This window comes from Grammomys surdaster, unplaced genomic scaffold (assembly GCF_004785775.1).
Source record: "Grammomys surdaster isolate TR1022 unplaced genomic scaffold, NIH_TR_1.0 125846, whole genome shotgun sequence".
Lineage (NCBI taxonomy): Eukaryota > Metazoa > Chordata > Mammalia > Rodentia > Muridae > Grammomys > Grammomys surdaster.
Genome location: NW_021620672.1, coordinates 1,049,614 through 1,067,603, shown reverse-complemented (window position 1 = coordinate 1,067,603; position 17,990 = coordinate 1,049,614). Strand labels below are relative to the sequence as shown.

At 43.1% G+C, this 17,990-nt stretch overlaps 2 protein-coding genes across 2 annotated transcripts in view; one reads left to right on the top strand and one right to left on the bottom strand.

Moving 5' to 3' along the window:
- Fbxo36 (F-box protein 36) overlaps positions 1-8,436 on the bottom strand; it is a 64,379-nt gene extending 55,943 nt beyond the window's left edge. Inside the window, exon 1 of the mRNA XM_028789551.1 lies at positions 8,309-8,436. Within this exon, the coding sequence (XP_028645384.1) occupies positions 8,309-8,404 (96 nt within the window). The 5' untranslated portion in view covers positions 8,405-8,436. The remainder of the gene's footprint in view (positions 1-8,308) is intronic.
- A 494-nt stretch (positions 8,437-8,930) lies between these two features.
- The window catches only part of Trip12 (thyroid hormone receptor interactor 12), a 117,592-nt gene continuing 108,532 nt past the window's right edge, over positions 8,931-17,990 (top strand). The window contains exon 1 of the mRNA XM_028789583.1: positions 8,931-9,034. The gene's annotated coding sequence lies outside the window, so the exon portion shown is untranslated. The remainder of the gene's footprint in view (positions 9,035-17,990) is intronic.

The window sequence follows — 17,990 nt, the reverse complement described above, 5'->3', positions numbered from 1 at the left end:
CCACTTAATTCCTGGAATCAGTGCTAGCCACCATTGCTAATTATTAGAAACAGTGGACACACTATTGGTGAAGCAATTGCCAATTATAAAAAGAACTGAAAAAAAAAAGAAGAAACACTTAGAAACCTAAGAAAATAAATGTCTGATTTTGACACTACCACCTAGTAAAATGATATACCTAGAAATGTCACAAAGGAAGATTAGACACAGTATTAACAAGAGAGTTCATCCACACACTGCCTGCAAGACCAGTGAAAAGGTCACGTGGTATTCCTGTGGTGGCATAAGCTGATTTTGACTATGAAGGAGGAAAAGAAAGTCACTGACAGATGACTGAGTCGCTCCTCCAGTTCTGTTCACGGAAAAGGTGATGCTGGCTCCTTTGGTATTTCCTGCTCTGTAGTCCAAGGAACATTAGGAGTCTATTCCTGAAGAGCCCTGGGGAAGGGAAGGAGATTCCAGGGTCACATGACGGGGAAGAAACACTTCAGTTTCAGTCTCCTCTTGGAAATCCATGACGCACAACGGGGTTTTGTTCTGTTTTATTAGCATGTATTCATTATGCAAAACAACAGGTGTCCTTAGGACAGCCTCATCTCCTCTACATTAGCCTTTTTTATATGCCAAATCATCCCCACTTCACAGGAGGATCTGAAAGTTCCGAGAAATCCCAGAAAGAAGATGCATGTAGAATTTTGTTTCAGGCAAGAGTCCCCAATCTTGACCACGAAAGCTGCCATAGAGAAACACTGGCCCATTGTCTTTTCCATGTTATTTGGTTCTTGTGCCAGGGCAGAACTGCTCACCTCACAGATGAAAAGGACAGAACATTAGGCAAGTGAAGGAGGTCTCACAGCTACCAACCACAATCTCTGCCAATTCAATTATTCTAAGAAAAAAAAAGTCTCTGCTTTCTCCAGGATTGAATGCCACTGTCATAGGAAAGAATATTTTAGCTATGCACTCAACCTTAGTGATCTTCTAAGGCTAGTGACCTTAGTATGCTGATGAGGCAACTGGGGCCCAGATAAATTAAGAGCCTTGCCCCAGGTCAAGAGCTTGCCAGGTAGCAGGAGGACTCACAGGAGCCATGACTCAGTGACTACCAATTAAGTGTTCTACTGCCCCACATAATTATGCAGCCGGTCTGTGGCAACGTGGGGTGAGACCAGATTGAGTAGGTGTTCACAGGTGATGAGTGATGCTGCCGGAGATGCTGGGGAGGTCTGAGCAGGGGTTATGGAATTCTGAAGTGAGAATAGAGGAGCCTCTCGGTGACTGTGACTGAGCTATTACACGGCAAAGGCACTGAACTCTTCCTTTAGAGAGAGTTTAATCACTTTGGTTGGACCATGTCACCTCTCTTTCTCCCCAAAGTGCCCTATGCCACTTAAAAGGAATTTAAAATTTCTGATTAAAAGCCATTTCACAACTCAAATGAGGCACATCCTGTAGTGTCACAGGGTTGGGAACCATTTTTCTGAAGTGTGTCAGACATGAGGAATAGAATAATGATGCTGTTTATTACTATAAGCACCTGACCCAACCTGTGGGTTAGGAAAGGGTGCGTTTATTGCAGCTGTTGGTGTCAGGAAGAGCAGGTGAAGATGTGACGGACTTCAGTAGGTAAAATTAATATGTACTGCATGAGGGATGGGGCAGAGCCAGACTCACTGTTCTCAGTCATAGGGAAGAAGGGGAAAGGTCTCAGAGGCTCAGACAAAAAGCAGAGAGGAGGCAGGGCAAGTTACAGACAGCCGGGCAGAGGACGAGAGAGCACAGCTTGAGTTTGGACAGTAGGTTTGCAGGTGGGGGAACACTGGGGCTGTGGCTGGTAAGCCAGTAGGTAAAATGAATATTGGAGCTCAGCCATAAGCAGGCTTCCCATGGGGTAAGGAAAAAAGGAGGCAGAAACACAGCAGATACGCTTCCTCGCTCTCTTCCACCTGTAGAGGTGGCTCCTAGGGACTCTGTGAGAGTGGGGGTCAGAACAGCAGGATTCTCGGATGCCTGAGTCCTCTTGGAAAAATGCCAGATACCAAGCTGCCGGGTCAATCTACCTGCCCAAATGTGCTTATTTAATATGACTTCAATTTACGAGAGAAATCCATTTATTTGGGGCCAAATTGAGCTAGTCAGTGAATTCCACCACCCCACCCCCATTAAGGAAGCACTGTAAGCCACACCCTCATTAGGGAAGTACTGTAAGCCACACCCTCATTAGGGAAGTACTGTAAGCCACACCCCCAGTTCCTACCTTCTTTTCTATTTGTCTCAATTTAACAAAGCAGAAAGAACAACCTTTTAGTTTCTTTCTTTTTCTTCTTTTAGGCCTGAGCATTGAAACAGTGTTTGATGTGGCCTAGGCTGGCCTAATAACTGTTGCCAAGATGGCCCTGAACTTTGTAACCTCCACCTCTATCTCCTTTGGTGTGTTAGGCATCAAACTCAAGGCTTTGTGCAAGCTAGGTAAGCATGCTATCAATTGAAGCAAATCCCTAGATCTTCAGGTTTTGTAGTTCGGGGTAGGATCTAGTAAAATAGATGAACAAGACTCCATTCCTCCCGAGTCTTCCTTTCTCATGTGTTGGAGTGACCATTACATATTGGTACTCCTAAGAGGGTCATTTACATTATTCAGTCACTTCTCATTTACTTAGTACAAGGTTAGTATTTCTAAAACTTTCCACATTAAACCTAAGTCACTGGCTTAAGGCCACCTCAGGCAGCACTTCCCTTTGAGAATAAAGATATGTTCTGTAGACCAGGCTGCTTCTACTTCCTGAATGTATAGTATGCTACCATCACCAGGCTTTTATGTTTTTTTTTTTTTTTAAAGCGGGCTCAGTGATTATAAGGATGCTTGTTGCTCTTCTAAAGGACCTGAGTTAGGTTCCCAGCATCCATGTCAGGTGGCTCATAAGCACCTCTAATTCCAGGCACCATACCCAAATACAACTATACTTAATAATCCCAGCAGGGAAGCAGATGCAGATGGATCTCCATGAGCTCGAGGCTAGCCTGGTCTACATAGTGAGTTCCAGGTCAGCCAGAGCTACATAATAGAGAGATCCTGTCTCACCTCTACCCAATACCCCCTTCTTTCTATTATGTGTATGATTGTGCCACTTGTATATATGTGCAACATGGGTGTGCCTATTGTTTGAAGAGGTCACAAAAAACATCAGATTCCCTAAAATTGAAGTTACAGAAGGTAGCCATGATGTCTGTGCAGAACAGAATCTTGCCTTTACTATGATAATCCTAAGGCTTAGAAAAAATGAACATATTTTTCTTTGGGAGGTGAGATAGGAAGGTAGACAGGGTCTCTGTGTCTACACAGGTCTAGAATTGACTACAGCAGACAGCCTTGAATTCACAGAAATCCACCTACCTCTACCTCTGAGTGCTAGGATTACCCTGGTCCTCTGCAAGAGCAGGCCATTTTTCTAGCTCCTGGAGGGGGAGTTTGTAGAAAACAAATACAAAACAATAACAAAACCAGAATTTTTATACGAATTTGAGTGTTGAAGAGGATGAGCTACACCTTCAGTTCCAGAAGACAAAGTATTTTTACAGTATTAGCCTCAACCACCCAATTTTCTAGGCTTTCTAGAGTTTAAAGTATCCATACTGTTAACTGAATGATGTATGTACTGGGAACTATACTAAGTGGAAAGAAGGGCTCATGCTTGTAACTTGACCACTCAGGAGTCTGGAGCAGGAGGATCTTGAGTTCAAGGCCAGCCTGGGGTAAGTGGTGAGACTTAGTTTATAACACTAACTTTGCCGTGCGGTGGTGGCGCACACCTTTAATCCCAGCACTTGGGAGGCAGAGGCAGGTGGATTTCTGAGTTCGAGGCCAGCCTGGTCTACAGAGTGAGTTCCAGGACAGCCAGGGCTACACAGAGAAACCCTGTCGCGAAAAACTTAAAAAAAAAAAAAAACAAACAAAACACTAACTTTATTGTTCCTAGTAGACTGAATGTTTCATAAAAGGAAGTGGTTGTCACCGCTATTCCCCCAGTTTCTGGACTAGTATGTAAGGTGTTGGATGAACGGGGCATTCGTTGGAGGCAGGAATCCTCCATTTCTTCATAATTAAGTAAATCTTTGATTAAAAAAAACCCAATACATTGGCTACTTATGGTTGTCGTGCTAATCCTAGCATTCAGAGGTAGAGGTAGGTGGATTTCTGTGAATTCAAGGCTGTCTATTGTAGTCAGTTCTAGACCTGTGTAGACATAGAGACACTGTCTACCTTCCTATCTCACCCCTCCAAAGAAGAGTATGTTCATTTTTTCTAAGCCTTAGGATTATCATAATAAAGGCAAGATTCATAAACAGAACTACAATGGCCTGGAGCTGTGTTGGGAAACTTGTTTTCTATTTATTGTAAATTTAAGATTGAATTTATTGTTGGGCAGTGGTGGCGCAAGCCTTTAATCCCAGCACTTGGGAGGCAGAGAGGCAGATTTCTGAGTTCGAGGCCAGCCTGGTCTACAGAGTGAGTTCCAAGACAGCCAGGGCTACACAGAGAAACCCTGTCTCGAAAAAACAAAAACAAGATTGCATTTATTTGTGCATATTATTTATGTGTGTGTACCATATATGGTACATATGTAAAAGTCAGAGGGTAGTAACTTTGGGGAGCTGGTTGTCCTTCAGTCTTGTGGGTTCTGGGGAGTTGAACTCAGGTCATTGGGTTTAGCAGCAAGTACGTTTAACCACTGATCCATCTTGCTAGCCTTGTTTAGAGATGGTCTTGCTATGTAGAGCAAGTGGGCCTCAAACCTACTATGTAGCCTTCAAAAAGACCTTATACTTGACCGCCTTCCATCTCAGCCCCCTGAGTGCTGGTATTACAGAGATATGTTATTTTTTTGGTTGGTTTTTCAAGACAGGGTTTCTCTGTCTAACCTTGGCTGTAGTCTGTAGACTAGGCTAGCCTCAGAGATCCACCTGCCTCTGTCTCCCCAGTCTTGGAATTAAAGGTGAGTGCCACCACCTTTACACCGATGACAGGGATGCGCTTTATAGCATCAAGTTGTTTGTTGACAATGCCTCTTTAAAAATAAAAGTATTAGCCAGTTCCGGCACTAAGACACACAAGTTTGAAACTAGCTTGGGTCTTTGAGGACAATACATGGCTAGGTGTAGAGGTGGGTGGTACAAGGGCTATTTGGATTAGTGGTGTGTGTGTGTGTGTATGTGTGTGTGTGTGTGTGTGTGTGTGTGTGTGTTAGTCAGGAGCACAGTCAGGAACACACAGGCATGTACATGAAAGTCAGATGACAGTTTATGGTTGTCCATTTTTTCCATCATGTGGGGGGATTTCATGGATTAAACTCAGGTTTGGTGGCAAGTGCCCTTCCCCTCCTGAGACATCTGGCCAGCACAAGAAGTTTTTATTTTTTTTTATTTTTTTTTTATTTTTCTGGGTTTGCTTTTAGAGACAGGGTCTCTTTACATAGCCCTGTCTATCCTGGAACTTGCTATATACACCAGGCTGGCCTTGAACTTTATATGGTCTTACTTCCTTGTGTCTACCATGTACTGGGATTACACAATATGTGCCACTCAACACACCTGCAAAAACAAAGCTCCCCCTCCCCCCCAGGATTTCTCTGTGGACTAGGCTTGCCTCAAACTCACAGAGATTCATCTGCTTCTGCCTCCTAAGATTAAAGGCCTGTACTACCAAAAAGTTTTGATATGGGTTAAACTGGACATCAACAGAGAAGAGAGACATCACAAAAAAAAGAGCAGTCCATTCCATAGTGTGGGTTCGGCTTTTTCCAGAGAGTGGACTATAGAACACAAATTTAGTTTTTTAAATACTTATGCCAGCCTACCTCTTACTAGGTATTCAGTTTCCAGTACTTAGACTTAGAAAAAATTATCTTGTATATTAGTATAGTATAGTATGTTTCAAGTATATTTCAAGACTAAAACTAATTTTTTTACAAATTTATTTTGAAAAGAGGTCAATGTAATCAGATTTGAACTGAACTTGTAGAGCTGTAGTGTACTTGATAAAGAAAGTGGATTAGATCTCAAGAAGGAGTTTTACAAGTAAATGAGTGATAAAGAGGATAAGGTCCCAAATAACAGCTCTTTTAAAATATCTTCCTTATTAATTTTTGAGACAGGCCTCATTATATGTCCCTGGCTGGCCTGTAACTTCCTGTGTAGACTAGCCTGGCCTTGAACTCAAGATCCTCCTGCTTCTGCCTCTCTCAGTGCCACAATTAAAGGTCTGTGCCACCTTTCCTAGTTTAAAGAACAATTGTTGATCTGTTAGAAAAAAAAGGATTTAAAAAAATCAAGAACGTCAGGCGTTGTGTCTCATGCTTATTATCTTAACACTTGGAGGCAGAGGCAGGATGGTAAGGAAGACATCCTGGGCTATAGGGCTTTAAAAAAATGAAAACAAAAGTTAAGAATATTGATGGAAGTTTTTTGTTTTGTTTTGCTTTTTGTTTTTTTTCAAGACAGGGTTTCTCTATGCAGCCCTGGCTGTCCTGGAACTCACTCTGTAGACCAGGCTGGCCTCGAACTCAGAAATCCCTCTGCCTCTGCCTCTGCCTCCCATGTTCGGAAGTTTTTAATATAGCAAATTAGTTGGAGGGTGGTATGTAGACAGATACTGTCAATTCATTTCTGCTTAAAACACCAAAGAGACAGGGTGGGGAGGGAGAGAGAAGCCTCCTTGTGATACCAGACTTTCATGGAAAAAACTTCAAAAGAGCAATTTTAAACATACAGTAAAGACTGTAAAAGAAAAATCATCAACATCTGAACTTACTTGCAATAGGTGAAAGTGGGAAAAGAGAGTCCAAAAGATTGCTACGTCTTAGGTCAGTCATACGAAGAGTGAAGAATTATCAGGATTACAGAGCTTAAAGCTAATAGGAATGTGTGTATGGTGGGGTCTGGCACAAGTAGAAGGCTCTGGGATCCACCCCTCATAGAGCCAAAGAAAAAAACGAAAAATCAACCCAAACCAACCCAAACAAAACAAAGGATCCAAAAAACCCCCACCTCTCTTAGCTGGCTTAATTCCGGAGGCAGAGGAGGGTGGATTTCTCAATCTTAGGGCCGTCTACACCTTGGTTCTAGGCCACCCAGGCAACGTTGTACGACTCTTAGCTCAAAACAAAAAACAATCTGATCAAAGAAACAAAACAAAAACAAAACCCACTTCACATACAAAACCAAACCAAACCTTCACAATCCTGTCAAAAATTTTAAAAGGGGTTTAAAAATAAACGGACATTACAGTATTTCTGGGTCTTACATAGAGTAAATGCACACATTATTAATGTTTTACAGGTTAAAAAAAAACCTAGTTCATTACTCTTTTGTTTAAGGGCTTCAGGAAAAACAGATGGGATAATCAATGCCTAGACTCAAACAAACACAAAGTTTTTAACTTAATTTTATAGGAATATGGTCTACTTAAACTATGGGGTGCATGAACAGCTTAATGACCAGGATAAGGTCGGCCAGGAAGCTGCTACGTGTTCAGCGGACGCCCACCTCCACCAGTGCATTTCATAGGCACAATACATTATCTAAAGCCCACCCCTGACAACCAAAACACTTGAAAAAAAAAGGCCCCCAGGGTTACTTTACTCCAGCGATAACATAATCCTGCTTCTTATTGTTGTGGAGCAGATGTCATTATGGGTGGGGCTGATGAGCAGAGCAGCTGAAACATTTTTTTGTATCCCCCGCCCCCCGGAACACTTTCAATGGGATAGAAGAGGCTCCAACAAGGTAAGGGAAGATCTTTCAGTCAGCCATTCCTTCTAAAAAGAGGAGTTTTGGTGTGGTAATTATAAAGGCCGTAGCGAGGTTCTTGGAAAAAAAAAAGCCACAGGATTAAGTCCTATCTTGGAAGAGACCGTCCCTTTCTCCCCCTGCCGGCTTCTCCATGGGACACTTAGCTGAGTCTTTCTTTCCCTCCTTCCCACGCTGAGGTGAGGCGGCACGCAAGCAGGGACGCCTGTTTTTCTTCGGCGCGCGGAGGGAACGCAGCGGGTAGGAAGCCGGGAGGCAGAAAGGGGAGCGGACGGCATTTGTGGGGAGGAAAGGAAGGCTTGCCAGGGACGAGCCCGCCTTAGGGAGAGAACGGACTCTCGGGCCGCCGAGCAGAGGTGACGAGGGAAGATCTCTGGCTGTGAGCTGAGACGCGGCGCTTCCGGCAGGCCACGGTGGCTGTTTGCCTGGAGCGGCCCCAACGGGTGGCCTTGCTGGGCAGGGAAGGGGTCAGGAGAGACAGGAAACCGTGGCTCGCACTTGCCTGAGTTCGGGTGATCAACAACTGGTAATAGTCTTTGCTCGGCGCCGGGCCTTGTCCTACAATTTCAAACAGAGTCTCCGGCAGCCACGACGCCATCTTGAGACGCCACCGCCGTCGCTAAGACAACCAGGAAGGGGCGGGGCTTGACGGGGTCAGGGGGCCGCAGCCTCACTTTAAAACGAAGTCCACTTTTGGGTTGGCAGTGGGGGTTTTAACTTGGGGTGGTGGTTTCCTTTACTAGGGGCCACAAGGAACCCTGCTTTGTGAAATTTCTGCAGTCAGGTCCTGGGTGACCCGAAGTGGAATTTAGTTCCTGCTAGCGCGGAGGGGCGGGGGTGACCCCAGCGGAGGGATACCAAGTGGAGCGCCACAGTACCCTTCCTGGTCCCTTGAAGGGATCGGAAGGAGACTGGAGGCTGCTCGTCGTCTCGAGTTGAGCGTTGCGGAGGGAGGGGCGATAGAATGGGTTGTAAATAGGTAGCGGGGCTGGTCCTGCGGAGGATCCCGCAGGCCGAACCCTCAGGACAAAGTAGTCCGCGGCTGGAGTAGAACGGGCGGGGAGGGAGGCGGCGCGGGCGGAGGCGCACGGCGGCGCGGTGCTGCGGCTCAGCTGATAATTGAAGGGACGACAAGCCGCCGCCGTTGCCGCTGGGGGGGGTGGGGGGAGCCAGTGGAAGTTGCCGTCGCGCCACCGAGTCCGGACCGGAGACTTTGGGGCCTAACTAGGTAATTGGGACGCCGTTCCGAGCGGCAGGGTCGGGCTTTGGGGGAGGGGGCTGACGAGGACTGGGGAAACCAGAGCCAAAAAGTCTCAGGCAGCGCGCCTGTGTCATCGTAGTGAATGAGCTCCTGGCTCGACTTGCTGGCGGCGGCAGGGCCATGGAAGGAGCAGCCCGAGGGTGACGGGTGAGGCGCTCGAGCGAGCCCGCGGCCTAAGGAGCCGGGGCCGACCGGCTTGGGGGGGGAGGGGGTTCTGAGTCCCTGCTGCGGCCTGCGGCGATGAGGAAGGCCCTAGGCGGAACCTGGGTAGGGCGTGCGGGTCTGGGGTGCCCAGCGGGGGCCGGGAGGGGACCGGAAATGGTCTATGGAGCCTGGAGGGCGTCTAGGAAGAGAGAAAGTGGGGGGCCGGAAGTGCAGGTGGGGGCGTGAAGACGGCAAGGGTTCCCCGGAAATGGGACGGGGGGCCCGGAAACAGGGAAAGGGAGGCTCTGTGCTGTGGACGGCCCGGAAATGGAAACTAGGGAGCAGCTCGAGTGACAACTGTTGTGATGCGAGGGTCTGAGGAGGTATAGGCAGGAGTGACTTTGGACGGCGGTAAGGGTCTTCCTGCTGAGGGGGACGGTTGGGGGCGGGCGAGCCGGGCCGGGCCGGGCCGGGCCGGGCCGGCACGGGGCGGCTTTTCCAGCCGGGGAAGTCGAGGCTGAGGGAGGAAGACATCGCGCCGAGCTGACAGGGGCCGCGGTAGAGGCCGAGAAACTTGGCTGAGGGAAAGCAGGATCCTCTAAGAGGACTAATAGGGGAATAGGACGGAGATGTTAACTGGGGCTTGGGTGAGGGAGGTGGGCCAATTGTCACCCCAATCGTATTAACATTCAAAGCGAGTTAGGAGATTAATATATTTGGATTACATAAAACCTATTACACTGTTTGTCCGTCAGTTCAACTCTTGTGCCTATCGAGTGGGTTTCTTGTAGAGAAACACGTTTACAAGGATGTTCAGAAAACGAAGGTTTTAAGACCCAGTCTTCTGTCTAGGACTTCCTTGGAATAACAGCCTTCATTAGAACGCAGAAACATTACTAGAACTAAAAAAAAAAAAAAAAAAAAAGTGCAGGTGGGGGTGGTGGTGGCTAAATTACACCTTGTAACTATTCTAGGTGGACTTGAGGGAATTGATCCGCGATGAGAGGAAAACGGGAAGGGGCGGCTTCCCACCCCTCCAGCAGATTTGTTTCTATTGACGCGTTTTAGTTTATCTCGGAGAGGTTTTAGTTTTTAGCTTCTAGGCTGGGTTTTAGTTTGCTGACTCCGTTAATTGGGGGCGGGGATGTTACTAGGTAAACGGGGTGGGGGTGGGGTGGGGGTGGGGGGCGGTTGATAGCACAGTGACTCTGTTCCGAGTGGTCTAACCGCTCTCCTGTCTCCCTTCCTAGTTTGAGCTCGCGATCTGGCCTGGGCTGCCAAATCACCCGATCTCCAGGCTTTTTTCGGTTTGTAGGCCCCAGCGATGTCTTTAACTTTTTCTTGCTCTTGAATCTTATTTTTGGCATCTTATTTATTTTTTTTAAAGACTCGGCAAGTTGAGGCTTAGACTCTCATCTCTAAAAAACAAAACAAATATACGTGGTAGAAAGTTGAAAGAGCTGTTATTGAGTAGGGTACAAAAACTGATGCTGAGAACAAAGGTCTTAGTTGTGTTAGAAAAAAGGCAAGAGGCCTGTGTATGAGGCCTTGTGTGTGTCGCGTTTGAAGTTATTACATGTTTATGGATGATAAATTGTGGAGGGCATTATTGTTTTCTTAGTTTTATGCGGTTACTTTAGTATTACATTTTAAGACTATTTAATTTACTCCTAGTTCCATGTTTAGTTCCAGAACTGGCATGTTTTTTATACATTGTAGCATGATTACTAGTAGGCTTTGTATATGACTGCTTTTCTAGGAATGGACTAAGAATTGCAGAACTCTAAAGATTGTTTCCATCTGCTCCACTGTGTTTCAGTGAGTAGTGTTTAAGTCGGCTCAGCTGACATTTAGTTTTTCTCTGATTAGACTGTTTAGTTTTTCATATACCTGCTAGAATTCTGAGACCTGTTTACAATCCCAGAGAGTGCTTTTTTAAAATTAACAAGTGTTAATGTATGGGAGTCTAATAGAGTAGACCAAGGTGCTTTAACTGAGGAAAGTAGATTCTTTTTATTTACTAAAAAACATTTCAAAGAAAATATTTAAATATATCGCAAAACAAATGAGTTATTTTGGTATTGAATTCCTGAAATAAAGCCAAATTAAAATACAAAGACAAATGACTTCTATTTAGTGAGAGCTTAAATCAATGCAGACATTCTTACCAAACTTCTGTCCAGTGCAGTACTTAACAGTTTTTAAGGGACTACTAGGCTAAGGCCTTTCTTTCTTTGCCTTTTGCTTTGTTTCCTTTTTCCTTTCTGTCACTTTGCCTTTAGTCTTTTTCTCTGCCTCGGGTCCATCCACACTGGGTACTTTCCTGACTGTTTTAGAAGACTCCTTTTGTTTTTCTTAATCACAGTCTCAATTTTCATGCCTTCCTTCTCACTGTCTACCACGATTTTGTTTTCTCTGGCATTGTTTGGGTACCACCAGTTATCTCCTTAACGTCTTTTCTTTAAAGCATCACTGTCTACTCTTGAGAATACTTTCAAACATGTTGTGTTCCTTTCAGGCATTCTTTTCTTCTTTTCAGCACGAATCTCTCCTTTCTAATTTGTAAGCTTTCCCTTTGAGCACAGCACATGTAGGGCCAACTTAAACCATTTATTTTAATTTTTAAGACAGGGTTACTCACTGCATTGCCTTGACTGGCCTGGAACAAAGATCTACTTGCCTCTTTGATTAAAGGTGTGTACCCTGGCAAGGGGAGTTAATTTTGGAGTGCTATGTACTTTTATTCCTATTGTATATGTTAGCTGGTTAAGGTTTTATGGTTCTAATTTATTATTTTTGAAAAATCTTAAATGTATATTATTTTATGTGTATGGGTATTTTGCCTTCATGTTTTGTTGTGCTTGTTGCCCACTGAAGCCAGAGGAGGGCATCAAATCCCTTGGAACTGGAATTACAGACAGTTGTGAGTCACTGTGTGTGTGCTGGGAATTCCTGTTCTTTGGGAGAGCAGCCAGTGCTTTGAATGCTCAGCTATTTTTCTAACCACTTTTTCTATTTTAAAAAGACATCTCTATAAAGAAGACGCATAGCTGATTTAAAAGTTGATATTTTTTTCAGTTGGTGGTGAAATGACCTTGAACCATTTCCTTATCTATCTGGTCTCCATTTTATCCATAAAATGTGAATAGATATCTTTCACTGGATGGTTTTGGAAACCCAGCAGATATAATGGTAGTAGGGGGAAATCCCCAGCCACTAAAGAATGTATTACAAAATGATACAAAAGGGAGAGTTGATATGAAGCATAATTCTTTGAATATCTTTTTTTTTTTTTTTTTTTTTTTTTGGGTTTTCGAGACAGGGTTTCTCTGTGTAGCCCTGGTTGTCCTGGAACTCACTCTGTAGACCAGGTTAGCCTCGAACTCAGAAATCCGCCTGCCTGTGCTCCCAAGTGCTGGGATTAAAGGTGTGAGCCACCACCGTCCAGCTGCATAATTCTTATAACTACTTTATAACTACTTAACTACTCATAGAACTTAGGTCCAAATGCAGTTAAATTTTTAAAGAAATTATCTAGGTTTGTATCAACATCAGTTACTTCTTAATGTGTGTCCTTACAGCTAAGTTTGTTAATCATCTTTAGAGAAACTTGAGACTTTTTTTTTAAGATTTATTTTTAAATTTTGTGTGTAAATGTTTTGCTCCATGTGTATAATACCATGGATGCCTGGTGTCCACAGAGGTCAGAAAAGGGCTTTGGATCTCTTGGGACTAAAGTTATATATGGTTATGAGCTACCACGTGGATGCTAGGAGTTGAACCTGGGCCTCTGCAAGAATAAGTGCTCTTAACCACTGAGCTATCTCTGCAGGGCGTCCTGTGTTCACATTTTTATTACTGACAGAGTTTGTACCTATTCTGGTTTGTGACTCTCACATAATAATATGTATTTCTTTCTTCGTCTCTTTTTTTTTTCCTTTCTTTCTTAGAACTGCTGATCTCCGGTGTCCACCTCAGGTGCTAAGATCACCAGTTTTAGTGTCTGGAGTTTATAGTTAAGGGAAGTGTTTCCAAATCTGTCTTTTATAGAATCTAGGGACCTTTTTATTTTCTTCCAGTGGATGAGTAAGGCAGTGATAATTTCATTTGTTCTTATTTGCACAGGTAGTTAAATTTTGAGACAGGGTCTCATGTAACCAGGAAGACCTCTAACTCATAAATGCTGAGATTATAGGCATGTTCTGCCACACTGGGCTTGCAGAGGTAATATGACGACTCAAGTTTTTTTTTTAATTCAAACTGGCTTGTATTTACCCCTCATTGAAACCAATATGTACATAGTAGCCAAAGGCTGTAATAAACTTAACTTCACCCCTTCAACTTTTTAAACTACCCTCTTGATAGTTTTAGTTTTTGGTTATCTGTGTATGATTCATTTTGGGATTATAATGGAGTACTTGTTGATGTGTTGCTTTTGCCTCATCCCACACTGGCTCTCTTCAGATACACCAGAAGAGGGCATGGAATCCCATTACAGATGTTTATGAGCTACCTGTGGTTGCTGGGAATTGAACTCAGGACCTCTGGAAGAGCAGTCAGTACTTTTAACCACTGAGCCATCTCCCCAGCCCATGGATGTAGTTAACAAGCAATGAAAGCTTTGTGATTTAGTAGTTCTTTATGTTACCTATTTGTGCTGCTCTAGGTAGAACTACATAGTGCATACTTACTGTTATTTGGTGGTAAATAGTAAGTATATTTATGCCGGACCATTTTCTTTTTCTTTCTTTTTTTTCTTTTTAGTAGACTAATGTTACAGGTCTCATTGTCACCACAGTAATTTATCTGTTGACTTGTATCTCAATGTAGCCACATTGGAACCATTTTCTTTTTAAGTAAAATTTAATTCAACTAACATATTACAAAAAGTAAAGTGTTTTAAATATTGATACATTGATAGTTTCAGATTAGCTAAAAGGTTGCTTAGATTGATATAAGCCTTTGTTTTTCCCTGAGATTTTTTTTTTCTTGGTGGTTCCTTTCATTGGCCAGAAGAAAAAGGAATTTATGATTTAGGCTTAATGGTTTGCTTTGAGTGTGGGGAATCTGTTGGCGATGATTTCCTGGTTTTGCTTTATTTAAGGTAGTGCATGCCTTAAAGATCCGAGGAAGAGGCAGGCAGATCTCTGTGAGTTCTAGCCTGGTCTATGTGGTGAGTTCCAGGACAGCAATGCTACGTAGATTCCAGAATAAGGAGGTCAAGGTCACCCTGGGATACATGATCAAACACTGCCTTGGGAAAAATTATTCCAGTTGCCTGCTCCTGCTCTTAGTTTTTAGGACTGAATGGCCATTCTCATGTTTGTTTGTTTGTTTGTTTTTTGAGAGGGTTTCTTTGTATAACTTTGGAATTCTTAGAACCCATCTGCCTCTCATTACAAGAGAAAAAGCTTGGGTTCTAGTCCTATTTTTTCTTTTTCCATACGGGGTTTCTCTGTGTGGCCTTGATTGTCCTGGAGCTCACTATGTAGATCAGACTGACTTCTAAGATCCTCCTGCTTCTGCCTCTGTTGAGTTGAGACTAAAGATGTGCATCACCACCATCTGACATTTGTGTGTGCTGCGACATGGTCACTGAGAATTGGACTCAGGACCTTTGGAAGAAGAGCCAGTGCTTTTTCTTTCTTCTTTTTTTTTTTTTTTGCCTAGAAACATTTTCAAGAAACATTTTTAAAAATGTTATTGGGGCTGGCAGATAAAAGCACTGGCTCTGGCCAGGCAGTGGTGGCGCACGCCTTTAATCCTAGCACTTGGGAGGCAGAGGCAGGCGGATTTCTGAGTTCGAGGCCAGCCTGGTCTACAGAGTGAGTTCCAGGACAGCCAGGGCTACACAGAGAAACCCTGTCTCGAAAAACCAAAAAAAGAAAAAAAGTTTCTAGGCTTGGTGGTACCTACTTTAATTCTAGTACTGGGGAGGCAGACCCAGAGTTGCAGGTCATCAAAAGTCTTGTCTCAGAAAAGAAAAAAAGGAAATTAACCTTGTAGGAACAAGATACTGTAACTATACATTGTTAATAAGATGCTTTTCTTTGGAGACAAGATCTTACTATATAGCTCTAAACCAATCTCAAATTATCCAGCTTCTGCCTCCCAAAGTATCAGTATGTTAACTTTGTAACCTGGCTCATTATTTGCATAAAGTAGTTGGCTTTTTTATTCTTGAAATTATGGTCTTGCCATGTAGTTAGTCAAGGTAATCCCTTATCCTCTTGTGTAGTATGTACTACTGTTGTGGTACCAGTAGGGCAGGCTTAATAGTTGATCATTTAAAGCCAGAATAATATTTTGGTATGCTGCAAAAACTTAGTTTCTCCCACCAATTTATGTTAATAATTCTCATCATCTTAGTTTATTATTTGTTTCTTTTTAGAGGGGATTCATGTATTTCTGTAAATGTGGTGTTGCCCTTACATTAGTTTTTGAAAGCTATTTATAAACTGAAGTATCTATAAACAAGCCTTCTAGACTTGAAGTTAGAGCATTGGAGTTAGAGAATTTCAGTGTGTACTTGCTGTCATGACTAATGAGTTCAGCTCTGACTTAAATTCCTGCCCATTGCACTGTGGGTAATACGCTGAATAAATAGATGTACATTGTGCTGTTTTAAGATGAACCCAATTTGAAGGCCTTATGATGGTAAACATCTAATGGCCTGGAACTCCAAAGTGAGTTTTCACAGCCTGTCTGTAATTTACTGTTGAGTTGTAACTTGAGCTGTTTTGTGTCCTTAAAGGGAAGGTTCAGGCAGATCATGTGGAGCACTCCTCCCTCTTTAGTGTTTTCCCCCCAAACTAAGAGCTTGTAGTTGTCATGTTAACAGAAGTGCACAAATATGCTAACTTCTGACTTGAGTATTCACTTTACTTTTTCTTTTTTCTTTTTTTTGTGGAGCTTGTAAGCCTCCTTGCTCTTGCTTTTGTTTTGTCTCCCATAATGTATTTTTTTTAGATATGTATGTGTTGTTTCTTCTAATAGCTTCTGGAAGAAAGTCTGTCCTATTGCTTTGCCTTAGTATATATTCCATTTTATTCTTCAGAGGTAGTCTGGCTATTAACCCCTACCCCATACCCTCTAGCACCAGGATTAAAGGTGTGTGCCACCACCGCTTGGCTTTAACTTCTAAACTGGGTCTTTGGTACATTGATACCAGTGGGTGAGTTTTTTCTTTCCCTGGAATCTTTTTCCTCCTTACCTTAATATTGTAATTTTTTTTTATATTCTCTTTAATGACCCTGTCTTGTTATATAATGTAACCCAAGATGGCATATAAACTGATCCTCCTGCTTGGTCTTCCTGAATATTTGGATTATAGGGATGTTCTAGCATTTACTACTAAATATATGACCTTTCCTGAATTTAGGGCCTCATATTGCTAGGCAAAGGCTCCCTACTCCAACCTTTGACATTTTATTTAAGTTTTATTTTATGTATATGGTTAGGCTGTTTGCATGACTGTGGACTGTATGGGAATCTGTTACCTGTGTAGGTTCTGGGGTCTCCTAGAATTCGAGTTACATACAGTTGTGAGTAGAGATGTAGAGGCTGGAATACCCGTCCTGTAAAAGAGTCAGGTACTCTTAATTGCTGAGCAATCTCTGCATACACAGTCTTAGACTTCTTTCTTTTTAATTTTTGTTTTTGTTTTTCGAGACAGGGTTTCTATATGTAGTTCTGGCTGTCCTGGAACTCACTCTGTAGACCAGGGTGGCCTCGAACGCAGAAATCCACCTGCCTCTGCCTCCCAAGCTTATTTTTAGTTTTTAAGTCTTTGACTGGAGGAGTAGACAATTTGTTGAACTCTCACAGCATTGGACACAAGTATTCTGCTAGTATAACATAGCATCAGCTACAGTTTTCTTTGGTATGACGGTTCTTTTTTTTGTTTGTTTTTTGTTTTTTTCGAGACAGGGTTTCTCTGTATAGTCCTGGCTGTCCTGGAACTTACTCTGTAGACCAGGCTGGCCTCGAACTCAGAAATCCGCCTGCCTCTGCCTCCCAAGTGCTGGGATCAAAGGCGTGCGCCACCACTGCCCGGCGGTATGACGGTTCTTATGACACAAAACCCTGAGAATTCAGTCTTTATAATTTTTCATATTTTCTTTAAATCCTCCATAATTTTTTTTTTTTTTGAGACACGGTCTCTCTGTGTCTAGGCTAGGCTGACCCCAAACTCAAAAAATACACTTCTGCCTTCCAATGCTGGGATTAAAATCTGTACCACCATTCCTGGCTGTTTTAACTTTCTAAGGAGTTGTTAGCTAGTATAGTATATGAAATTTTCAGTTATGTTTATTAAAATCAGGTACTTAGATTTCCTCCTCCTTTTTATTTTTTGATGGTGCTGAAAAGGGGTCTTAGGTAGTTCAGGCTGGCCTGCAACTTCATTATGGAGCAAGGATGACTTTGAACTTCTGTCTCCAGGTTCTGGGGATTGGATTACAGACATGTATCACCATACTCAACAAAATTAAATGCTTAAAATTTTTGGTGTATGAATGTTTCATTTTTATGTATATATGTGTACCATGTGTATGCCTAGTGGTCATGAAGTTAGAAGGTTTTAGAGGCCTTAGAACTGAAATTTTGGAGGGTTGTGAGCCATTATGTGTGTTTTGGGAACTGAACCAAGGTCCTCTGCAAGAGCAAGTGTTCTTGACTACTGAGCCATCTCTCTAGCTCCAAATCCAAACATTTATTTATTTATTTATTTATGAATGATAGGGAAGACCTGACCCTGCCTCTGATTCTCCTGCCTGTA